At 46.0% G+C, this 26,251-nt stretch overlaps 1 protein-coding gene across 2 annotated transcripts in view; it reads left to right on the top strand.

The window, feature by feature from the left end:
* Srgap1 (SLIT-ROBO Rho GTPase activating protein 1) overlaps positions 1 to 26,251 on the top strand; it is a 269,344-nt gene that overhangs the window by 105,409 nt on the left and 137,684 nt on the right. For both annotated transcript variants that reach the window (XM_028869595.2, XM_028869594.2), the window contains exon 2: positions 22,371 to 22,566. In XM_028869595.2, the coding sequence (XP_028725428.1) occupies positions 22,371 to 22,566 (196 nt within the window). The remainder of the gene's footprint in view (positions 1 to 22,370; positions 22,567 to 26,251) is intronic.

The following is a 26,251-nucleotide window of genomic DNA, read 5'->3' on the forward strand; positions in this document are numbered from 1 at the left end:
AATCTCTAGGAAGCGACAGAAAGCCAAAGGGTGCTCTCTCGAGATGATTTTCTGTTTCTAATGTACGTGTCTGCTTTTTGTGTTTGCCTCCTTTGATTCTGCAGCATAAGATTATTCTTAAGTTAAGAGAGTCATTCGTGTTTATTAAATCACAGCCGGTAACCAGACCACGTGAACAGTTGTGTCCTTTAGGATGAGCATGTTCAAATGAATGATGGAAAGATAAAAGTGCCTTTTAATAGGTGTGAGCACCACTCCAAAATGAAATTGGGATCGTGCTTTAGAACTCACAGAAGTATGGATCCTCAGGAGATATATGAAGGTGCCTGAGGACTGAGAGACATAATAATGTAATACTAATAACAGTGTGTTCCCTTACTGAACATTTTCCTGTGACACTCTGCATTTGAACTTTTCATATGCACCGCACAGTTTAATCCTCATAGCAATTTAATGAGATTGTTTTCAATTACATTTTAATTAGTTATTAACTAAATTACTCAAGGTGGGACTCAGAATTTTAAACTTGTGCTTTCAGAGGAAAATCCCAGTTATGGTAAGAGGAATCTTCACTTGTGTTCATCTGGGGAAACAAAGGCCTTCACAGAATTGTGAGCACATTCATAGTGAACCAGGTTTTCTCCGCTGTGAGCGGCCACATAAATCTAAACCGCTCCCCACGTCCGGATTTTACTTCCAGGGTCTCTTTTAATGAGGCGACTTGGGAGTGTGAGAAAGAATGGGGATACTTTTGATTATCTTTGTGCTCATTTTGACTTGAGGTGGACGGCCTCAGAGAAGAAGGTGTGTGGGTGTCAATCAGGGAGAGGTTTGTCCAGTGATAGTAGCCGGTGTTACTGGAGTGCAGTTCTAAAGACGGGTGAGTCAGCCGGCCTCTGTGTTGTGAGTAAGGAGTGTGACGGCTGCCTTCCTTACCGGCTTCCATTCTCAGGCTACGGGTGTCAGGTTCAGTCTGGAGGAAGTTTCATGCGTGCATACTCATAACTTCCGTATAGCCATCAACCTTTCTGTTCTAGTGAGAACTTGCACATTTTCTTCTCAAGGGTTGTCGTATGTTCTAGTCTTTTCCTAGTTGCTTTGTCCGTGTGTGTGTGTGTGTGTGTGTGTGTGTGTGTGTGTGTGTGTGATTCATATATTTAAATATATGAATATATATTTATTTAAATATATATTTAAATCATGTGTGTTCACACACATGTGGAGGTCAGAGGACAGTTTGGGAGGGGTGGTTCTCTCCTTCTACCATGTGGGGCTCAGGGATTGAATTCAGATCATCAGGCTTGGCAGCCAAGTTCCCTTATCCAACGAGTCATCTCACCAGGCCTGTCCCATATCTTGAGTACACACCAAACAGTCTTTGGGAAGCCTGGTGTCCAATGTAATAATCGCTTCATCCTTCCCCTGAGCTCTCGGAGGAGGGCAGTGCCATAGCTTGTGCCTCTTTACACTTAAAACAAGTAGCGTGGGTCCTGTTGAGCTAGTGGATGGGCGTTTGTTTTAGTACAGGAGACTTTTCTAGACAGGAGCTGCCTGGTGGGGCAGAGGTGGTTGCTATGAGCTACGGAGAATTCCAAGCAGGTATAGATACAGGGGAATTTGACCGCTAGGCAGGAGCTAGGTCCCACAGATGTCCAAGAATTGTCAATGTGAGGCTCTGTGATTCTTCTGTTTCTCACTTCCATCCAGAGAGGGAAGACTGAAAACCAGAACCACAGGTGTTAGAGGGAGGACTAAAAAGTTAACCAGCACCACGGATGTTCTTGGGGCCTCCGTTAGCGATGATGGTTAACAGGGTTTGTTCCAATACGGGGTTAGCATCAACGGTACATATTCAAAGAAGTAGTTACGGTAAGAGGCCCTCAAGCCATCATCCGGATTTCAGCCAAACCAGGGAGAGCAAATGCCTGAGTAGAGACTTTTGGAGTGTCTTAAGTGCAGTGTGAAAAGTTTTAGGTGAGTTAAGTCCCTCCAAGTTACAAATAAGTTTACTTAGAAGTCAGAAAGTAATAGACAACCTAAATTCCAGACTTCTGGGTTCTCATTAAAAGTAACAAAAATTAAAACAAACAGACAAACAAACCTCTGACATGACTTCATGAAGCCCTTTACATACCAGCTATCACCTAGAGCTTGGTGGCCAGATGAGGCACATCCCCCAACTAAGTCACAGTCATTCCTGTCCCTTGTGATATCATACTCTGCCTGTTTCTCTCCTCTCCAAAGCATCTGGCCTCCGAAGAGGGCCGAGTCTGTGACCCTGGCTTTATCTGTAATGCTCACAAGCAGGTCTCAGACAACTAGTAACTATTAGTTCCATCCCACAAGGGGAATCGCTACGCCGTGTGAATTATTTCACTGGATCTGGGCAGCGCCTTCCGCCTTCGGGACCATCCCGGGGAGCCCCCCGAGTAACCACAGCAAAGAAGAAGAGGAATGCATTCATCGTGTGCTGCTCTGCTGGCATCCAGAGAGCCCTGGTCTAGCGGACAGGGCTTGAAGTACCCCGCAGACTGCTCGCTCGCTCAGCTCAGCTCAGGGTTACTTGGCACCCGAGCTGTTAGAAGCATCCAGTGGGGGTGGGCAGCAGGCGCCACGCCATCCATTCAGAGAGTCTTCTGAATGCCGCCGGCAGCCAAGAGAACATCAGCCGCGCCTGTGAGGAGTGTGGGCTCCTGCCAGAAACATCTAAACTTCAAAGAGGGGAAAAAAAACCCAACTCCATACTGTGGGCTGATGTGCAAAGCACTTGGTGTTACTGAATTGGGCCTGTTCATAGTAGAAGAAGAGGGCATGAAGCATCCTGTTGGACTCTACCTGTACTTGACCGTCTTCCACTCTGCCTCTGGGGTTGCCAAGACTAGTCAGAAGCCAGGGGAGTTGAATTCACAGTCGCGAACGGAGGATGAATACAAAGAATTCCTGTTTGGTCCTAGAGGCGCCGTAGATGTAGGGCTCGGCCTCGGGAGATCACGGGTGCCTCTTAGGGCAAATTGTATTAAAATTGAAGCTGCAGCTTGATCAATGTTACTTATAAACTAGATTATTAAAGGGGTTGAAAGTGGGGCCAGGGGCATCTTGTAACCAACCAAGTAGCTTCTATGTGTGGCCTTGACATCTGATTCCCACACTGGCCCAGGACTGAAGTCTAAAACCTGGAATTTGGTCAAAGCATGGGCAGACTGAAGCCCCCCGAGTAGTCCCTCAGACAGCCAGGTCTGATGTGGTGACTTTGCCACACTTTTATCACCTGTGTTGGTTTCCTTTTTTAACCCACCCCTTTTTTTCCTCAAATGACCTTTCTACATTCTCCAGCTCTTCGGCAACTCTTTCCCTTCTTGGCTTTTTCTCGTTCTCTTTTCCTGATCTCCGTTTGTCCTTTCTCCAGTCTGTGGGCACGCTGTCTCCTGTGTCGTCTTGTTACGTCTCCCCCCTCTCACCCACAACACAGGGACCTTAACAGAGTGGAGTGCACGGGCAGAGAGCCAGTGAAGAGAGAGGAGACGAACATGTGCTGAGAGAGTAGCTGGAGGAGCGGTGATGGGAACTGGCTGGTATTCGGGATTTAGATCTGGAATGTTCTTTCTGGAGTAGTCCATTCAGCTGGTGTCTGTGCCTCTGATCAGTGGGTTTTTATCGACGAGTCCCTTCCAGGTAAGAGGAGATGTGTAACAGAGTAGGTGTGGAGGGGCCATAGCATTAATGTAGTTGACTCTGACTAAGGGTTTACAAAGAAGTTAATGTGTAAGATTAGACAAAAGGCTAACGTTAACGTAGTGTTTTCGGAATGCTGTTTGGTGGCAAAGATTTAGTGGTTCAGTGGATTTACATCTTGTAGGACGTAGGCCTTTTCAAAGCCCAGCGCAGGCTGAGCATGGTAGTGCAGACCTGTATTTACAACCCAGCTGAGGCAGGAGGATCCTGAGTTTTGAGGTTGGCATGGGCCACACCCAAGAGCCCTTGTGTCAAAAAAGAACAGCAGGGTGTGTGTGTGTGTGTGTGTGTGTGTGTGTGTGTGTGTGTGCGCGCGCGCGCATGTAAAAAAAGTAAACCTTAAATTGAATAGATCATAAATAAGTAGCAAAGGTACCAGGTAGCTATTTAATATCATTTTTAATTTAAGCCATTTTAATTCAAATTTGAAATGTAATTATATTGAAACAGAAACCAATTTTTTTATTCATCTATTTACATTCTGACCATAGCCTCCCCCACATCCTTCCTTCCCAGTCCCTCCTCCCTCCCCCCTTTAATCTGCCATTCCTTTCTTCTTCTATCCAGATAAGGGCAGGTCTTCTATGAGTATCAACAAAACATGGCAGATCAAATTGCAGTAAGACTAAGCACCTCCCCATGATTAAGGCTGGGCAAGGCCACCCAGTATGAGGAGGAGGGTCCTAAAAGTCAGTAAAAGAGTTGGAGACAGCCCCTGTTCCCTCTGTTAGGAGTCCCATAAGAGGACCAAGCTACACAACTGTAACGTATATGCAGAGTGTCTAGGTCAGTCCCATGCTGGCTCCCTGGTTGTTGGTTCAGTCTCTGTGAGCCCCTATGAGCCCAGGTTAGTTGACTGTGTGAGCCTTCCCGTGGTGTCCTTGACCCCTCTGGCTCCTACGCTCCTTTTCCCTCCTCCACAGGATTCCCAAACTCCGCCTAATGTTTGGCTGCATCTGTTTCCATCAGTTGCTGGATGATGCCTCTCTGATGACAATTGGGTCAGGCACCAACCTGGTCCCAGGAGATAGCCAGTTTGGGCTACTTATCCTCTGTTGCTAGGAGTCTAAGCTGGGGTTCTCCCTGTAGACAACTGGGAGGTTCCCCTGCGCCAGGCTTCCACCCGTCCCCAAAATGCACCCCCAGCAGTCTCCCTCAGCAATCTCCTTCTGTGCCCCACCCCCAACCTGATTACTCATGTTCCCATCCCCACCCTGTCCTCAGTCCACTCATGAAATATCTGTTTCCCCTTCCTAGGGAGATCTGGGTGTCCCCCCATAAGCCCTCCTTGTTACCTAGTCTCTCTGGGTCTGTGGATTATCGTTATCCTTTATTTTACCACTAATATCTACTTATAACTTAGTGCACACCATGTTTGTCTTTCTGAGTCTGGGTTATCTCACTCAGGATGGTTTTTTTTTTTCTAGTTCCATCTATATGCCTTCAAATTTCTTGGTGTCCTTGTTTTTAACAGCTGAGTAATACTCCATTGTGTAAATGTACCATATATTCTTTATCCATTCCTTGGTTGAGGGACATCTAGGTTGTTTCCAGGTTCTGGCTATTACAAATAAAGCTGCTATTCACATAATAGTTAAGCATGTGTCCTTGTGGTTTGATTGAGCATTCCTTGGGTGTATGCCCAAGGATAGCTGAGTCTTGAGGTAGACTGATTACCAGTTTTCTAAGAAACCGCCACACTGACTTTCAAAGTGGCTGTACAAGTTTGCACTCCCACCAACAGTGGAGGAGTGTTCCCCTTGCTCTGCATCCTCTCCAGCATGAGCTGTCAGTTACGTTTTTGATCTTAGCCATTCTGACAGGTGTAAGATGGAATCTCAGAGTCGTTTTGATTTGCATTTCCCTCATGGCTAAGGATGTTAAACATCTCCTTAAGTGTTTCTCGGCCATTTGAGATTCTTCTGTTGAGAATTCTCTGTTTAGATCTATGCCCCATTTTTTACTTGGATTATTTGATTTGTTGATTTCTAGTTTCTTGAGTTCTTTATGTATTTTGGATATTAGCCTTCTATCGGTGGTGGGGTTGGTGAAGAACTTCTCCCATTCTGTAGGCTGCTGTTTTGTCCTATTGACAGTGTCCCTTGCCTTACAGAAGCTTTCCAGTTGCATGAGGTCCCGTTTATTAACTATTAATCTTAGTGCCTGTGCTATTGGTGTTTGGTTCAGGAAGCTGTCTTCTGTGCCAGTGTGTGAAGCCAATTTTTATGACATTGTAGTACTTATAAATTCTTTCATTCTGTATCCTCAGTATTCTGATAAGAACATTTCATTCACACTGTTCTTTCTCTTCTAAATAAGTATAACACAGTGTTAAGAATCTGTTGTCCAATAAATGTAAAAGAAAGGAAAAAGAAATAATTTAAAAGAAAAAGAATTTGTTGTCCATAATTTGGCAGGAAGTCTCATTTCATTTTTGTAGACAAGTTAGAACTAATTAGTTATAATTTCATTAGTTAGAACATATTCTATAGCTTTCATGTCTAACTATGAATAATCAGCATTCGTTTCCAAATCATTAAATAAGTAAATAGAGGCATTCCCTATAACTAGTGAGTGAAGAGCTAAGTAGGATACCATTCTGTATCATGCTAGGGTATTTGCTCTTGAATCCCTTTATCTGTGGACCAGCCTGCTCTACTGGTTAGCTTTGTTGATACAGTGACCATGTGCCTGAAAGACACAACCTAGACCAGTAAGGTTTATTCGACTGTCAGTTTCAGAGGTGTCAGTCATCACGGTGGGAGGGCCTGGTGGGGTAGAACAATTTAGCAATTTACATCCTGGCGCTGGGGAGCAGAGAAATGGGTACAGAAAGAAGCCAGGGAAGATGTAGGACACATTCCCATGACCTACTTCCTCCAATGGGGCTCCGCTTCCTCCCTCTGGCCACGTCCCAATAAGGCCATCATATTATGAATCCATCAAGGAGTGAATCTGCTCCTTAGGTCAGAGCTCTCAGGATCGAAGCATCTTTGGGGAGAGCATCCCAGACTCACCCAGGGATACACTTTCCTACTCACTAGGGTATCTCGACGTAGTTACGTTGACAATTAAATTAACCATGACACCAGCCTGCATTGCCACCGTCCAATCCAGAGCAAAATGTCATCGTGTTGTAATACCTTCACCCCTCCAGACCCTCCGCCCCGACCTTTGCCCAGGAGATCCTTCCTAAAGCAGCCCCACCTTGGAAAACGGCAGCTTTTCAGTTAGGGGCGAAGTCGGAGCCTTCTCTCTTTTACCTGGGCAGCATTTACCGTTCCTTTATGCATTCTCTTCTCCTGCTCCTTCACAGGGCTCATTGCATTTATTTGCACTAAAATGTAAGTTAGAGAAACCTCAGTAGCGCGTCTCCCAGCTGCAGACCAGCGACTAGTCCAAAGGCCCCAAGGCAGGGTTTTCTCTTTATGTCTCCAGAACCCTGAACCTGGAGGTGCTCAGTGATGTCACCGGAGCAGCACAAGTATTTCTACCTTTGGTCGTTCCGTGTTAAGTAGACCTTGCTCAGTGACCATTATTGAATGGAATCTGTCTTCCTGTTCTTTGTGGAGAAGCTAGGCGTCCGTGAAGAGCCATAAGTACACTTGTCATTGAGTTTTCTTATCTCTAAAGATGAGTTTTCTGCTCTGGTACTTTGTAGAGATAGAAGAGTGAACAGACTATAATCTAACAAAGATAGGTGATGTTCTGTTTTTGCCAGGGCCTACAACGTCTTTAACAAGCAAGTTTTTGTGACGTGAAGGCTGACACCTAGCTGTGTGCAGTTTGTCTTCACTCTTCTCAGAAGGGCTGGTGACAGCAGGCACTATGTCTTGACGGTGATGAGTGGGGGTAGGAATTCCTCAGTGACTTAAGTCGGGAGCAGGATGCTGATACATGGCTCTTACACCCACTACCACAAGTGTACAGATGTCTTTGTTAGAAAGTGGAGCAGTAAAGCACTATATACTGCCAAGTAAAACCAGCAGCCGACGCCACAGGGGTTTTCTTAATCATCAGGCAGCTTTCCCTCCAGTGGACTCCTCTGAAGCTTGAATGAGGAACCCAACCTTGAGCATCCTGTCAGTTCACTGCTAATGCCAAAGCAACATTTGAGGGACGGGAGTGTGCCCCCTCCCATACCCCCTCCTACCCCACCCAGTATGCCCACCCCAGGGTCCTTCTCTTCTTCAGGAATTTCCGCGACTTCAACTTCTGCGGTGGTTAACAGAGAGGCTACCACAGCAGCAGCATCCAGCAAAGCAGTTGCTCTTACAACCCATTTGGGGTCCGTGATCCCCATTCCCACCACGGTCACTAAGTCTCCAAGCCGCAGCATCATAACCAACTTCTGGGGAGCTTTGCGGAATTTCCTCCGTTATCAAAGGTCTTTCAATACCCACATCTTTTTGATTGATCTTTTAATGATTTCTATACCTCCCCACCACCCTTCATTAGCAAGCTTGAATGTGGCCAAGGCTGGAAGCAGAGTGAATCTCCCTCCTAGAATGTCTTCTTCGGCAGTTAAACTTAGCATGGAGGGCCTCCAAGGCTTTCCTGCTCACCAGGACAAGACTTGGCCCTCCAGCCTTTGGCCCAGCTGCTCTGTCATTGGGAGTAGCCAGCCCTTCATCCCGGTTTCCTTGTTCATATTCCCTAGTTGTGACGTCTAACTGCTCACTGATTCCTTGAATACTCCTTTCCGTTGGAACTGTGTCTCCATTTCCTTTAAAAAAAAAAAAAAAAGTGACATTGTTGGTGACAGTGACCGCTCTAGTTTTTCCTAAGACACGAGTCTGAACGCGTTTAAGGTGTAAGTTCATCCTTTCTTTTCTAAACACTGTACCACCAGTAGCAATAACCACATCTCCTCTGTCCTGTCCCCAAATCCTGGAACTTAACTGCTACAACTAACTAACTAACTAACTAAATAAATAAATAAATAAATTTTAGCCTCTTCAAAAACCAGTGAACTTGGAGTGTCTCTACCACTGTTTTCAGTGACGACGGCAATTTCAAAAGCTGGCGCCGTGGATGGGGCATTAGGAACGGTCTTTCAGTTCAGCACAATACAGGCATCCTGTAATACACATTTTCACCTTTTTTCTGTGTTAATAAAGCACAGGGAAACTGTATCCTTGATCAAACTCTGTGACTTCAATGATTTCAAATTCACCATTCGATGTTGTTGTTTTTTTTTTTAATCCTTTCTTCCAATCTTTTTCATTGCATCAGAAGTGATGTTTTTAATTTTTTTTTTTTTGTCTCCATTTGAAGAAATAACAGCAACCTATACAATTTCTTTAAGGGTCATCCCAGCTTAGACCCTTCTTAAGTTCAGTCAGTACAGCATCAAGGGCCAACCTCACAGCTCTCCAGATTTCCACAGGATTAGCACCGAAAGCCACCCTTGGCACTAGAGAGTATGGGACACTAGTGGTGGTGGTACCAATCCCAGCCTCTCCGTTCTTGGCAACACCTCGAACAAGTTCAGCTCCAATATTTTTATATTTCTCCTGTAACTCAATTGACTTCGCAATGGTCCACCACCTTCTGTTACCCCGGGACTTTCCCAGCTCCACACAGCAATCACTGTCCTCCCCGTTGTCTCCTCTGTGAAATGGCGACACTGAGAATATGAAGTTTGGGCATCCCCTTAGACTTCACATCTTTGGCATAAGGCCCGGAGCAGGGGTCTCATGACTCAGGTGGACAGTCAAAGCATTTCCAAGTAGAACTGAGCCAGCGAGTTGTGCCCTCGCCCACCACCATAAACCATATCCCAGCTCCCGGGCTGCCGTCCATTCCAGAGCCTTCTGGAAAATGTGAGCATCCTGCGGGTTAGGGGCCAACCTGCATCATTTCTGAGAGAGAACGAAGGGGTTCTCTTCAACTTTGGCTGACTGCCTGGAAAAGCCTTGAAGAAAAAAAATCTTTAAAATTGTTTAAAAGTGTGTGTGTGTTGGAGCGTGACTACGGTGTGTATGTATGCCTGCGGGAATATATAAAACTATATGACCAAATCATGTCATCCATGTGAGGCCTTTGTAGCCTCCGGCTCGGAAGCTGTACATCATTAAGAGCCATGGCTCTAAGTTGTTCGAGTGGATGCTGAGGAGTTACAAAGCAATTAGAATGTCTATCATTTTGCTCCACCAGCTCCTTGATCCCGGAACCCAGGTACTTCATGCAGTCTGGGAGGTTGTTAGAGACGTTTTATGGAGCTGCAATTAAATCAGCCTAAGAAATAGAGCTATCGGTACAATCTAAAGTCTCTAACCAGGGTCTAAAGAAAACTAAATGAAATTATTAATCTTCCAATTGTTCCTTTTCCAGTTTATGGTATTCTCTTATGGTAGAGGTAGACTTTTTCTGTTTGGATTTTTTTTTTTAAAAAAATGTATTTATTTTTATGTGACGAGTGTATGTCTGTGTACCGCAGGGAGGCCAGCAGAGAAAATCAGATCCCGTGGGACTGGAGTTACAGGTGGCTGTGTGCCACCATGTGGAGCCTGGGAATTGAACCTGGGACCTGTGGGAAAGCAGCCAGTGCTCTTAAACACTGAGCCATCTTTTTAGCCCTGAGGTAGACTTTCAAAATAGATCTGTGTTTGAGAGAGATTTAAAACATATGAAAGAGATTTACCTGGAGTATTTTTCCATCACTGATTAAAGAAGGCACTTTATAGAGGCAAAAACATAGAGCTGGGGACCAGGAAGAAGACAGTGAAGAAGGCTGGTCAGAGCAGGACAGTGGAAATGGAGAAGAAAAGGGAGTTTATGAATTAGCAAATATTGGTTACTAAGTGCATAACCATAACTAAACTTTTGACTTTTCCTCTTAGGACCAGCACATCAGAGCACCTACTGTACACTCCTTGGAAGCTTAGAAACATTACTTGTACTTCAGGAGTTTATAGTTCACGCAGCTCAAGATCTCATAGTATGTGTAGAACATAGTAGCAATAGTAAAATTATGACTGTAAACTAAGATAAATACAGTTTCATAAGAAGCCATGACATTCAAGAAAATGTTAGGAAACTCAGACAGTGAGCTAGGCTTTGGAAAATAATTCACGTTTTAGGGGGATCTTTTGGTTTTCTTTAAGTGATGGAGATGAAGGGCACTTGGTACCTGAGCTCTTAACATGTGATGTGTGAACTCTTTGATTAAGCTCTAGAGGCCCATGCCTGAGACACTCAAGTAAACTTGATTTCTGTAATTACACATGTAATTGTTGGACTTCATATTTTGTGGTATGGACCTTGCATTGAGATAAACTTGAATGGAAATCTAAGCTCTGATCCTTGTTAATTACCTGACTTCAAACAAGAAAGATATACTTACCCTTCGGTTCTGTCACCTGCAAACAGAGGGTACCACATGATGGGATGCTGTCAGAATAAAATGAGGTGAGCTTCTTAAGAACTCATCACAGGGGGTGGAGAGATGGTTTGGAGGTTAAGAGCACTGAGACTGCTCTTCCAGAGGTCCTGAGTTCAATTCCCAGCAACCACATGGTGGCTTACAACCACTTGGAATGAGATCTGGTGCCCTCTTCTGGCCTGCAGGGACACATGCAGGCAGAATACTGTATACATAATAAATAAATAAATCTTTTTTTTTTTTTTTTAAAGAACTCATCGCAGGACCTAGATCATAGGAGGAAGTTACTGTCTCCTTGTGGATGTCAAGGGTAACTTGCCTGGGAGCCTAAGTTGTTTTCTAGCCAGCACTTTCAAGCCCTAATAGCTATGATAAGGAAAACAGCTTTCATTTGGGAAAGCATCATTGTGCCGTGAATCCAGTACAAAGGACTTAAACTAGTTTTAAGGGTCTCCATTCCTAAAACCTACGTAGAGAAAGCCTGTGTGGACTTTTGCCCATGCTCCACAAGACTCCATCTTGAATTATTACCAGCGTTTAGAAGGGCGCCATTAGGAAATGGAATCTTGGTATTCTCTACAGATCAATGGTGTCCACACTCGTTCTTTTTTCTGGTCGTGAAAATCGATCCACTAATCAGGTCGTCAGTGTCCTTGCTTAATTATGAGGGAGTTAATGAAACTCTGCCTCTTCCTCACTCTAAGTAAGAGCCCCGCAGTGGACCGTCACGCGTCCTGAGTTCCTTCAACTGCCCTTGGCTGTGAGGTAGTTAAACTGCAGGCATCCATTACCCGGATTTATTGCCTTTTATCCTGGGCAGCATTTGAAAAAAATGCAAATTCACTTTTCTGCATTTTCTGAAAATGTTAATAGGCCAAAGTATACTTACTTTGCTTTCAAGAGCTATTCAAAACTGATCTTTAGTAAAGCTTAGGCTGATGCCACTTCACATCAGGGTAGATGGTGAAGCTGTAGAAAGCCAAAGCCCGCCTTCCCGGTCAGCAGTCGTGAGAATGAACCGCACAGAGAGCACTGCTCCTTGCTCTGTTTAATCCAAAAGAGGCTACTCACTTGTTTTCCGTTTTTGTGGTTGTTTCTTTTATTGAAAATAGATTTCAGTTTCCATAAGTGTCTAGTGTATCCCAAGTATGGTTTCCCCTCCCCCCTCCCAGCTCCTCCCTACCTCCGCTTCCATCTAATACACACACACACACACACACACACACACACACACACACACACACACACACACACACACGCTTCTGTCTCTCCTTAGAAAACAAACAGGCTTCTAAGGAATAACAACAAAATAAGATAAATCAAAAACAAATTAGAAGATGAATAGGAGCCAAGGGAAAAAACACAAGAAACCCATGTAGCTAAGGAGACACACACGGAATTCTGTAAAAACAAACTAGAAACTATAACATATACACAAAGGACCTGTAAAATTGTGTGTGTGTGTGTGTGTGTGTGCGCGCACATATAACATTATGAGACACAGAACCTCCAAAGATGCTGTTGAGTTCATTTTGTGTTGACCCTCTTACTGTTGGACATGGGACCTACCCTTAAGAATGCTTTGTTTCCCCAGTGAGACTCCCTTGGAGAAAACTAATTTTTCCTTGCCAAGTGGTTATCTATGGGAGAGAGCTTCTGAGTTAGGGGTGGGGGCATGTGTCCACTTCTCTTGCAGCTCCAGGGCTCCATCTGGTGCAGACCCGTGAGAGGCCCTGTGCTCTCTGCCTCAGTCTCCATGAGTCCGTTCCTATGTATGGCAGCCCTGTTGGACACTCTTTCCACCTCCTCTTCCACAGAGTTCACTGAGCCCCGAGAGGAGGGATATGACGGAGACCTCCCTTTTTAGGTCTGAGTGTTCCAAGGTCTCTCGCTCCCTGCATACTGTCTGCCTGTGGGTCTCTGTATTTGTTACCACCTGCGGCAGGAGGAAGCTTCTCGAGTGACAGCTGAGCAAGCAGAATGCCACTGGAGTCATTGTACCGCTACATTCCTTTGCAGTGGGATTTGGTTTTCCCCTAGGCCCCTGGGCTATCTGGTCTCAGGCTCTTGGTTGCCCAAGCAGTGTGGGATACAACAAGTTCCATCTCATGGGGTGGACGTTAACTCAGATCAGGTATTGGTTGGTTACTCCCACGAGCGTTATACCACGATGGTACCAGCATGTCTTGCAGGCAGATAACTCTTAGACACTGAAGGGTTTGTGGCTGGGTTGGTGTTGACCTTTCTCCTTTGGTGGTGTGCAGAGTGCCTTCCTATACCATGAATACTAATCAGTAGGGAGGAGGCTGGAGATAGGCATGACTTCTCCATGTTCAGTGAGTCGTGGAGATGTTGTCTTCAGCAATATGGCCTTACCCTCAGTTTGCAGAGAACCAGTAGCCTTCAGTTAGATGGGACCCATTCCTGGTACTGGAAGCTTCATTGGGTGATGTGGGATGTCCTGTTGGGCCTCTGTCTCCTCTGGTGCCTGGCGATTTCATGTAGCTTGCTTTCATAGATGTATATATATTGTAGGAAGATTTTGCTGTATTAGGTTTCCATATGACCCTAAAAGGGATGGATCTCTCTTAAGTCTGTGTTCCTAGAGATGTTAAGCATCTCTGGACTTCAGGGAGGAGACTGGTTTTCAGCATGGAGTAGAAGCAATTTGACTCCATCGAGATCTGTTGTAATACTTAGTTTGCTCGAGCTATTAGTGATACGATTCTAAGGCAGAAAGGACCACAGGGAGTCCAACACTGTGGCAGTAACCTGAAAGATTACTTATGGTCCACATATTATAGACTTCCTTCCCTGAAACCCTACCTCAAGGCCAGGCTGAAAAAGTATTTTGAATCTATTTAAAAACTGTATCTACACTGCTCAGATCTGCACTACCTTCCAATCCTGTTTTTTGGAGGCAGCGCAGGACCGAGCCCTCTGAAGGCACCATGGATGATGACGCCATGGTGTTTCCTTTTCAGAAAGCTTAGCTCAGACCAGACACACACCATCAATTCTCAATTTGCTTTTTCTTTCTGCCTTACCCATTTAATAAGCAGCTTGCTATGGTTTGAATGTGAAATGTTCTCCTAAAAGGCTCATGTGTTGAGAGCGTGGTCCCCGAGCTAGTGGTGCTGTTTGGGAGTTGACTGGATCAAAAGGGTCTTACCTTCATCCATTAACCTACTGACGAAGTCATCCTTGAATGGGGCGTTAGAAGGTAAGACCGAGTTGGAGGAAATAGGTCCAACGAGAGTGTGCCTTTCCTAGCATATCTTGTCCCTGGTCCCTTCTGTGCCGGCTCTCTGCTTCCTGACTACTGGAAAGTGGATATAGCTTTGTACCCACACAACATACAAGGCACACTCTCCACTGGGATGCTCTGTCGCAACCCAAGCCCACAGCAACAGGCTCAAAGAACACGGACTGAAACCTCCGAAACCGTGGGCTCAGAGAGGCTCTTTCTCTGATGTCGTTCTTTGGAGGTCCTTTGTCACCACAGTGATGGAAAAGCTGACTCACAAAGCGCTCCATATGGTGAGGAGGTCTTTTCCTATCTCCTACATGGCGGCCTTGCACTATTTGGGGGAGGGGACTGACAAGCTAGTGGCCGTTTCACACTTGAGGAAACGGGCGTTCTAGGGCGATTGTTACTCCTCCGACGCCACACTTCTAAGTGGGGCCCTTCATGTTCTGTGTTTGCCTCGTGCATGAGTCTTGTCTTCTGACCAAGCCTGCTAAGTCTCTTCAAACTCTCATGTGATGGGCACTCTAGATCCACTCACGAGAAAGCTAGTCTCCAGTTTCCTGGGATCTTGGAGGAGCACTTTCTCTTAGATGGTAATGATATATTGATAATTTTGATGAGTTTAGTAGTTACATTTTATTTTTAATAGTATTTTAATAATACCTGAAAAAGTAAAAAGATGAGCAAATAGATGAAACTAGTTTCATATTTACAAGACATGGCATATCTAGTTTATAATTTTAAGACTCATACACAAATTTTTTGGGATGTTTTTCTCCTATCATATTAAGATTTTGGAATCTGTAGCTTTAATCCCAGCACTTTCAAGGTAAAGGCCTGAAGATCAGGAGTTCAAGCCTAGCCTCTTAGTGACTTCGGAGGCAGGCAGTCTGGGCTACATGAGACTCTGTCTCTCGACGCCAAAACAAAGGTTTGGGAATCTAGGCATCTTTCAAGTGTGCCGTGTGACTGATGGCCACATCGTGGGCTGAGCAGCTCCCTTGGATTTCTCTACAATGTAACTGAAAATCAATTTCTATTCTCTATAAGAAATTAAACGGAAATACAGTAATCATTAGTTCTACACCAGAAGGCAGAAGGAAATGATTCATAAATAACTAAGCTAATGGGAGGCTTAGGGGGAAACATGAACACCGTCCATTTGTGCAAGAGTTCTATTGTTTTGTTTTCTGGCAGGTTTTTTTTTTTTAAATATTACTGTATTTTGTTGTTGTTGTTGCTGCTGCTGCTTTTTCCCCTGTAGTTTTTTTTAAATATGTATTTTTTTGTTGTTGTTGTTTTGTTGCTGCTGGTGGTAGTTCACTTTGGCCACTAATTCATCATTGGAAGGAGGACTTTAAGCTTACAAAGGAAATTATTTCATGAGGTGTAGGACACTTAGCAGCTTATGCACTTGTTTACTTACGTACGCCATTTTCTGGAACGAAATCTGAGTCTCTATCTTCCTTCCTCAGAGTTGTTTTTTCAGTCTCTTCTCAGGGAAGCTTCTAAAAGTTGCCAGGTGTGCGTATTAGTGTTTCTTAAACAAACTTGACCCACACTAGAGTCACCGGGGAAGAGGGACCTCAATGGAGGAATTGTCCCCATGCTACTGCTCCGTGGGCATGTCTATGAGGAATTTTCTTAGTTAATGAGTCACATGGGAGGGCCCAACTCCTTCTGTGTGATGCCACCATGGGCAGGTGGTCCTGGGTTGTATAAGAAAGCAAGCTGAAGCCGGGTGGTGGCGGTGGCGGCGGCGGCGGCGGCGGCGGCGGCGGCGGCGGCGGCGCACACCTTTAATCCCAGCACTCAGGAGGCAGAGCCAGGCGGATGTCTAAGTTCAAGGCCAGCCTGGGCTACAAAGGAGATCCAGGACAGGCACCAAAACTACACAGAAAAACCCTGTCTCAAGAAAAAAAAAAAAAAAAAGGAAGCAGGCTGAGCAAGCCAGTGGGCATCACTCCTATGATTCTCTGCTTCAGAGCCCCTCTTCAGACCTTGGGTTTCTGCTCTGGCTCTCATCGATGACAGACTTTTACCTCCCCCAAGCTGTTTTTGGTCAGTGTTTGATCATAGCAACAGAAACCCAAGTAAGGCATCTAATGAAAAGATGTACCTCAAAACTTACTGTGAACCCCCCATTCTATGTCCAACTAGACCAACAAAATCAAAACCTCCACCCTGAGCCTGGGTGTTGGTTCCTGTCATCAGCCTGGTTTGGGAAATGGCCGGTGGAGTGTTAATAAAGCCTTACTCCTAGAATCCTCATTCAGTCTGTTCTGGGCTGGCTCATGACTGCGCCTGTGAGCACGCAGAGTTCGAGTCCAGCAGTTGAGGTGTGGGGTGGCGCCCCTTTTCCTCCTCTACCCTCACCCTAGAATGTGTCTTTCCTATTGTGATGCCCCTGACCCAGGACCACCTCCATAGTTGGATCCCTCTGTCCCTCAGTGTCCCCTCCACATTTCTCACTGTTCCCACCGTTCCTACTTCGAAGTCCGTGAGGGTCACCAGCCCTTACCGTCTGCATTGCCTGGGACTCCTTCCTAAGATAGGGTCCATGGCTTTCGATGTCTTCTTCAGAGCCTCAGAGTATGATACAAGGAAATGATCAATAAATGTTTCTCCTTGCCTTTTCTTGTGTGTCTCTGTGTGTACACGTTGACATGGGTGCGTGTGTGTGCATGTACCTGTGTCCATGTGCATGCCTGTGTGTGTGCAGGACAATTTGTGGGTGTTGGTTCTCTTCTTGTAGCATGTGAGTCCTGGAGATTAAACTCAGGTCTTCAGGTTTGGTGGCAAGGATCCTTACCCCCCCCCCCCCCCACCCCCCCCGAGCCATCTCACTGGCCCAGTATTCCCCTAACGGAAGTCTGCTGGGACTAGCAACAGTCTGCCTGTCCGTGTCCTAGTTCACAGATGCAGCGTGCTTTACACTTAGGTCACCACATTCAATTCTGACCATAACCTTGGGTGGGGGGAGCATTTTACAAGAGGAAACTGGGGGGCTGAAAGCCCTGTCTCACCCATCCGACTTGTGACCTGTGACACTCACTCCAGCCTGCATTCATCTTGTCGTTACTTAATTTCTGTTCAGATTATAGCAGAAGGATTGGATCTATCCTAGAGAAATGGCTGGGCACTGATGGTCCACGCCTTTAATCCCAGCACTCACAAGCAGATCTCTGTGAGTTCGAGGCCAGCCTGGTCTACAGAGGGAGTTCCAGGAGAGCCAGGGCAACACAGAGAAACCTTCTTCTGGAAAGCCAAAAAGAGAAAGGGGGCTTTTGTTTATTCAGTCCATTGTTCTTGTAAATGTTTTCCTTTCTGCTCTAAAATTTCAACTTAAGCTGATCTCACAACTTTTACGACTGGTGTTTAATTAAGGCAGCAGTCGCTAGGTTATCTAAACACTCACATGTTGATCATAGCAACAGAAACCTAAGTAAGGCATCTAATGAAAAGATGTACCTCAAAACTTACTGTGAACCCCCCATTCTATGTCCAACTAGACCAACAAAATCAAAATCTCCACCCTGAGACTGGAAGTAACCAGTGGGGCTGTAACCAGCAGGGCTGGCTAGTCTGACTCGGTTTTTAGTCTCTTGAAGACAAGAGGCTGGCATGTCATCTGCGTCATCCCTAATTTCCTTGGCGTGAAGGTTACTAACTCGTTCTAACAGAATATAGACTCCTGATGTGAAGGAAACCTGACCTGACCACATGAGAAAAATGAAATTGCCGAGGTGGTCTTGGTGCCTTCACAACTAGTACTGGATTATCATTTGCCAGGTGACGGTAGTACCCCCTGCCCCGCCCCCGTTCCGTCCTTCCATCTGTTTACACCAGAAACCGTCATCACTTAGTAACATATAGAGCAAGGGTGCATCAATATTTCCCTGTCACACTTACCGTTTGCCACAGATGTTTATTTTAAGAGTTGGACTTCCCATTGTCAAAGCAGTAGCCGGACACTCCTCCATTTCCTCTATTTCTGGGTAATATCATTTAATTTGGTGTTAGCGGACTTTTATAACTTAGAGGGACTATCTCTTTTTTTTTTTCCTTTCCCCTCCCATCAGTTACAGTGGTTGAAAAGCCTTGTGCCTTGTACTTATTAAACTATTGATGTTTCTCCATTTTGTTTGATGCTCAGTTGGAAAAGAAATGAATAACAGTCATTTTTTAAAAAAACGACAGGATGCCAGGTGTGGTGGTGTAGACAGAGACAGTGAGTCCAAAGCCAGCTTGGTCTATGTAGAGAGTTTCAGGCCACCCAGGGCTGTATACTGAGACCCTGACTCAAAACAACAGCCCCAAACTGGAGGTGGCTTGGTGGTTAAGAGCACATGCTGCTCTTCCAGAGGACCTGAGTTCAGTCCCCAACACCTACTTTGGGTGACTCACAGTCACCTATAACTCTAGCTCCAGGGGTCCAACGCCTCCGGCTTCCACTTTACCCTGCACCCACATGCAGACCAACGGAGGGGGGATATAATTAAAAATAAATCTTTAAAATTACAATAGTTGAGACTGTATTATAACAGCCATTATAATTTTTTTTAGGAGGTCCCAGCCTAGACTTTTAAATAATGACCAGCAGAACCTGTCCAGAGACACCACAAATTTTACATTTTTTCTACTGCGTTTTGCAGTCCTGGGGGAGTCCTGGTAATAAATCCTTCCCAGCCCTTGGTTAGGTAAAGCATTCATATCCTATTAGGAATGATAACAGCAAGCATACAAGTGATAGCTGGTGAGGACATTCACTGTCCGGCTTTGGATAAATTCGGGACAAAAACAGAAGTAGTGAGGAAAGCGTCACCTTGTGCGGACGTCACTCTAAATCCTGTCTAATTTGACAAGAAGGACAAAAAGAAAGCGCTGAAGGATGGCATCTTGGTCTCCACTGTTGCCGCTGTCATTTAAAATGTGTCAACAACCGAAATTCTCAGGACTGGGATGCGTCTGTCCTTTAAAAATGGAACAGCTGGTTTTGAGATGTAAGTTGTGTGTGCGGTTTACTAACTCGAAGATTTATTCAGAGAGTTTCACAACTATCTGATGAATCCACCACTCTGGTGGATCCTTTTCATCGTCCCCCAAAAGAACCCCTCCCCCAACTGCAGTCACTTCCTGTGACCCTCCGAGTCTCTCACCCGCGCCCCCCCCCACCCCCCAGCAAAACTCATCTACCTTCTGTTTCTATGCATGAGTATATCCTGGACACTTGGCATGAATGGAACTACAGATGGTGTGGTCTCTCTCATGAGAGTAGTTCCGGACAGTAAGCTTTCAGGTCTGTAGTTTCTCTGTTTGAGACAGGGTCTCTGGTAACCCAGGCTGACTTCAAATTCAATACATAGCCGAGGATGATCTAAGATCCTTTGCTCATGTTTTAAGTTGTATTTTTTTTGTTTGTTTATTTTATTGTTGAGTTAGAAGAGTTCTTTGTATAAGCTATATACAAACCCCCTGTCCAGGGTATGATCTGCAAGCATACCTCCCACCATGTGGGGCGCTGTTTTCCTTCATGCTGGGTACAGCTGTGTGTCTTGTCATCTCCTTCATTATTCGGGACATTGTATCTTATATACCCTTATAGTTCATATGCCTCCTTCCATATCTTATTCGTTGTGAGCTGATGTTGGCACTCGAGGGTCTGTGTGCCACTCCAGAGGAAGCTGAGTGAGAACAAGGCTGTGCCTCCAGAGCCTGGGACTCTGCCTCACCTGTGATATGAGCGAGATTCTGGTGTGCTCAGCTAAATTAAAATGAAACATGAGTCCGACCGTAACAGTCCCTCTCAAGGCTGGCCCAGGAGAGTGGCTGGGAAGGGCCTTAATGGACTGCCCAGGAATCTGTGGCTAGGCAGAGACTTGCTGTCCACGGTACAGAATTAATGGCATTTCTGGGAGTTTTAATTATTTATACCCAGTTGACGAAAGCCCATATAACTGCTGAGTAACTCTGATAAGCTTTGAGGCAGGGCCACTTTTATTTCCTATTGGATACCAAGGTGAGAGGAAGTGGTGGGTGGGGGGGGACCTGATAGGATTGATTCACTTTCTGTTACGCAGCGGGATTTGCTAAAAACCACTTCATCTCCAAAGACTTACTGGAATTCCTGAATGAAAAATACTCCTCCCATCCTTGATTTTTTTTTTTCTTTCTTCTTCTTCTTCATGAAACAAAAATAGCTGTGTATTTTTAGGAGAAAACGTTTGGCAGCCCTACTGGTTATAATACTATATTGGAAACCGCTTACTCGATTGACTGGGGAAACAGATGCCCTTCCTTGTGGTTAAAAGCCTGTGGGGGGTGGTTTCTCTCCAGCAACCACTACTCTCCTGAGAGGTGAGGGGGAGGATCCCTCAACCCAGAGAGAACATGAGGTGTGCCTCCCTGCCTTTGCTGAGTCCTCCCACCCCCCCACCCCCAACATAGCAGTGCCCAGAGCACAGCAGACCCCAGGGCAGAGCTCTTTAGGCCATTCCGCCAAGCTGTTGCTGGGGAATAGGACAACTGCTCAGAACCACTGGATGGATGGAAAGATGACAGGAAGTATTCCATTGGTCAGACTGGCAGAGCGGAGACAGAGTCCCGGGAGGTCCCACATACTAACTGAGAAGACTATACTAACGTGGATAGTGAAGAAGTAAATGTTATAGCTCAGTGTAAAGCCAGCACATTTCCTGGCCTGCCTCCTGCCCTCCCACCGTAACCATCCCGCCATTAGTGAGTTTAACTAGCAGGATGAAATCCCTGCATCTCCGTCATCAGCTCTGTCTAGAAGGGATCCCACAAAGACCTGAAGGAAGTACTCTCGGACAGGATTCCTCCGTCTCCACTGAGTTAGGTTGGTGCCCTCTTTTAGGGCCTAGGTGTGGACCCTGGGGAGGAGGACGGAGAGGTTCTCTGCTGGCCGATACTATTCTTGTCTTTGGGAGTCAGCCTTAGCACAAAAGCCAGTCACTGGTGTGTGGTTCGGGTAACTCTTTTTTCCCAAGCACAGATTTCTCTGCAGTGGCCGCTTACAACTAATTGGGCATCTGTTGTGTTTGCTTTGTGCTCTTCCTGAGTCTGTAGACACACATCCTAAGATATTAAAATGGTCAAAGGAGTCTCAGGATGACGTGTGGCAGTAAAGGTGTTGGTTTGAACAGTGTGTACAAGGTCAAGGCTGGGAGAGCAGCCTTGGTGTTATGAACAGAATAATAAGTTGGAGTCCAAGAGTTGCCCTGTTATGAATGGATTATTTGGATATAGAAAGAAGTTATTTTTAGGTCCGGCATGCCTATAAACCCCGAAGTGTTTTACAAAGGAGGAATGTGGGCCCTAAATAAAAACTGCCAGATGTCAGTCTCCGTGTGTGCCAACTGACGAATGTGTCAGCTCCGATGTCTGGAAGAGATGATGCCCACGTCTTTTCCCCTCCAGCTCAGAAGGATAGTTAGCATGAAATACCACTCGAAGTTTACAATGCACTGGATACCAGCAGCACCCCAGTGTCTGGAATTATCTAAAAGGCTGTAATTTCTCTCCCTCATGACTCAATGTGTGTTTGTGGTATTACAAGTGTGAGACATATTTCTATTCAAATTTGCTATATTTGGGGTCTCATCTCATTGGGGGAAAAAGAAGGCCAGCAGATTTTTTTTTTTTAAATAGCCAAGAAGGGTCAGTGAGAAAAGCTGAGCTGAGGTCAGTCTCTTAGACATACATGGTGGAGGGACAGAACCAGCTCCCACAGATTGTCCTCTGCTCCCTACACCCGCTCTGTCTTGCTCATGTGCCCGCGTGTGCGCGGTACACATCGTTAGAATGAATGAACGGGATGCAAGATAAAAATTAAAAACCAGCCCGCATACGGGACTCCAGCAGAGGCCATCGTCGTAGGGGCCACCTGGGTGGTAGGGGTCGCTCTTCCTGCCTTGCCTGTTCGAGCGCGCCTTGGTCACTTTGGTGACGTCATCAGGTGGCTTCTTGTCTCCCCCTTAGAGATCCGAGCCCAGCTGGTGGAGCAGCAGAGATGCCTGGAGCAGCAGACGGAGATGCGAGTGCAGCTGCTGCAGGACCTGCAAGACTTCTTCCGGAAGAAAGCCGAAATTGAGACGGAATATTCCCGGAACCTGGAGAAGCTGGCAGAAAGGTTCATGGCCAAAACCAGAAGCACGAAAGACCACCAGCAGTTCAAGTAAGAAGCTGGTTCCCGCTGTGTGGGGGCTGAGTGCGAGCCTAGAGTGCGTGAGGTCATAGGTTCAATACCTGGGAGTGGGGATGGGGAAGAGAGGGAAGGAGGAAGGGAGGGAGGGAGGGAGGGAGGGACAGACGGATGTAGAGAGACTTGATTCAGGGTCACTTTTCCAAGGCGATTGGATACCCCACTTTTTCTCCAAACATCCTCGGTTCTGGACATTTCCTCTTTTGTCTAAGAAGTTGTTGGCGATCAAGTCCCCATAAATGGAGCCACCTTTCTCCTTCCCACCCATACTGCATAGAATTAAATTTATGTTTTGAATCAGTCTTTATAAAACTCCCAGCTACAGAAAAGCTGATATTGGCCGTAGGTAGACATTTGAACAGGGTGTGTTTAAAGAGCTGCTTTAAGCAAAGGCCTCGAGGTTTCTGTGACGAGTTGTTGTTTGTTTTTCTTTCCATGTCTTGAGACCAGGTCTCACTCTGTAGCCCAGGCCAGCCTAGAACCTATGACAGTCCTGCCTACCAAGTGCCAGGATTATAGACTTGCCCCACGCTCTAGTGATTTCTGTATGAAGAGAAGCAATAACTTTGTTTTGGGTTTAGTGTTCCGGGAAAGCACCCCATCCCACCCAACATGTTTGTAGTAACGAGAAAGAACATACAGGTTGTTCTGTTCATGAAATTTACTTCATAATTTAAAATCTCGGGGTCAGAGAGACAGGTAGATAATTACGCATAGCGGTGTGAACAGGGGCAAGCACAGGGCTGCATTGACAGACGGGGTTGAAACATACTATGTTATAGAAGTCGAGAAGTAAGGTCCTGGAAGAGCGGTGTGTGTGTGTGTGTGTGTGTGTGTGTGTGTGTGTGTGTGTGTGTGTGCATGTATGCCAATGCATGTATGTATAGTGGTGCACAGACATTAGTGTGTGCTTGCTATGGAGGCCAGAGAACAAGCTAGGGTTGTCGTCTCTTAGGTGTTAACACACCATTCACCTGCCCATCTCTGCCTCCTCAGTGTTGGGGTCTGTGGCTCAAACTCACATCCTTGAGCTTACAGGGCAAACACTACCACCTGAGCCGTCTCCCTGGCCCCAAGAAGAGTGATATGTGAGTGGACACATAATGACTAGCCGACGAGGAAAAGAGGCTGAAAAGGGAACCCCGTAGGTCAAGGACCGGAAGGAAAGGGCTCTAAGACATGTTTGCAAAATAGTAGTTCTTAGGGAGTTCATGGTAATGGGATGGCAGTGTGGCCACAGGCATCAATGGGAGCACAGCACAGATTCTTACACATCTTCGTGGGCTTTATCCTGTAGACACAGGAGTCTCTGGAGTATTGTAAGTTGAACTGCCCATACCTGCATTTAGATGACAGGTCAGGCTGTGGGCTGCAGGAGGCTGTCAGTGAAGGAAGAACAGCAGGGTCTCTCAGGGTGTGTCAGTTTATGATCTAGCCAGCCTAGAGGGAGAGGGGAACCCCCAGTTGGGGAGATAGTTTAAAAAAAAAAAAAGCAGCATGGGTGGGCTTTTGTTTTGTTTCAGAAAGCAAGGTGGGCCAGGGACTCTGGAAAACACCTGTGCCATAAAACTCCCAGAAACAATGGTTAAAGTATAATGGATGCCCTTAGAAGTATACACCTGGATCCATAGGAAGACAAGGAATATTTCAATGGTCAGAGAGAGAGAGAGAGACAGAGAAACAGAGAGAGGGAGGGAAAGAAAGGAAAAAAGAAAGAGAGAAGAAGGAAGGAAGGAAGGAAGGAAGGAAGGAAGGAAGGAAGGAAGGAAGGAAGGAAGGAAGGAAGGAAGGGAAGGTCTAGGTATTGTGCAAAGGTACCCATTCCTTAACCCAAATGGTGCCAAGGTCTACACAAGATGAAGATGTGGAGCAGTAAGCTTCCACTCTCGGCCCCTCCTTATTGTCCTGCAGTTCCCGAGGATAGCCCACCCCAGTGATGGAGAAACAAAAATCAGGTGTCCTCCTACCCAAGGGCAACAAAGAGACTGCCCGGCCTGCTCAGCCTGGGTGTGAGGATACTGCTGAGGACCGGGCCTCTTTCTCCTCCATGATCTTGAAGTTCGCTTTCATACCCTTCCATGACCTGGGAGCCTGCATTTAAAAAAAAAGAGTACCCAATTTGGCAAAATGGCTTATGGCAGGTCGAGGACAAGCCGATGACCTGAGTCCAGTTGCCAGAACTCACATGGTGGACAGAGAGAGAACTACTGAAAGTTGTCTTCTGACCCCTGCCCCCATGAGCGAGTGCGCCACCAAATAAATACGTGTAATTCGATATGTATACATGCAGCTTCAAATTGCCTTTGACCTGAGCAGTATTGGTTACTGAATGGAGAGCCAGGGAGGAAATGGATCAAAAACTTAAAACCTGGCTTTACCAGCCATCAGCCAGACCTGGGTCGGAATGGTGACTTCAGCGTGGCTGGTTCACTACATGCCGCCTCTGAGCTTTGGTTTCTCTAGCAGGAGGCGTGACAAAGTCTTGGCTGTGGCTGGTGGCTGACATGGGAATATGTGTGCCGACTCCTTCTCCTTTTTCCAGACAATTGAGTCTTTGGTACCGTCATACTCACACCATTGAAGCTAGACCTCGGAGCCTGATTTTACTCCGTGTGGGGTCGCTGTGTGTGGGAACAGTCCTTGGCCTCAAGTGGGCTACCGCAGATGGAAGGCCCAGGTCGGCCGTCAGCCTCCCGCACAGACTCCCTGTGACACCCACTTTGGTCCTTATCAAACCCTTGGTGAGCTTTCCATCTCCTGTTGACAGTCAGCACACAGCGAGGGGCTGTGGTAAGGGATTAAGCAGAGTTAATGTCAGATCTCGATCGCAGCAGCCTCGGAGACAAGAATAGCTAACGTTGTTCTATGTGCGGCTGCTTCCTGTGTGCCTGGGGCATGATGGCAGGCATTTCCACGTAGACAGTAGCCCAAGTCATCTTCATTAGAACCTCGGGAGACAGGTTCTGTTATTTTACCCACTGTGCAGAGTAACTGAAGTACAGAGAGGTGAACAGTTACCCCACAGTCACAGCAGATAGGGGGTGGGAGCAGAAATGAGAGCCTAGAGTAAGTACAACCCCCAATCTTACATTCACCTTTAGGCGACTTTGAGGCAGGGTCTCCCTGGGTTGTCCAAGCTGGCCTCAAATTTGTCATCCTCCTGCCTCAGCCTTCCAGGTTGCTAGGATTGCCCACCGGCACCTTCCCAAACTGGACTTGAAGTCCCCAGTCTCAACCTGCCTCCTGCTTCTCACTCAGTAAATGATAGCTGCTATTATTATTATTATTATTATTATTATTATTATTATTATTATATGATTATTAGTATTGTGATTGGCACTAATAACAAGGTAATGATAATAATGTGTTTGCTTACTCAATCAATGAAATACTATTTCATGCTTCCATCTGGGGGCATACTGAGGACACAAAGATGTATGAAATAGTCTGAAGGAATTTTCTGTCTACTTCGGGCTAAAGGATAAGCATAGTTCAAATGGACAGCGTGGCACTTGCTTCTGGGGCTAACTAGACAGGGGCGTGACAATAGAAAGACTCCGCTCACCTGCTGTGGACTCTGTTCCTTCTCGATGGTTCTAAGAGAAAAGACGTCCCAGGTCAGAGCTAGAATCCCAGTGTACGTGAGGATTTCTTCCTG

This window comes from Peromyscus leucopus, chromosome 18 (genome assembly GCF_004664715.2).
Source record: "Peromyscus leucopus breed LL Stock chromosome 18, UCI_PerLeu_2.1, whole genome shotgun sequence".
Taxonomy (NCBI): Eukaryota; Metazoa; Chordata; class Mammalia; order Rodentia; family Cricetidae; genus Peromyscus; species Peromyscus leucopus.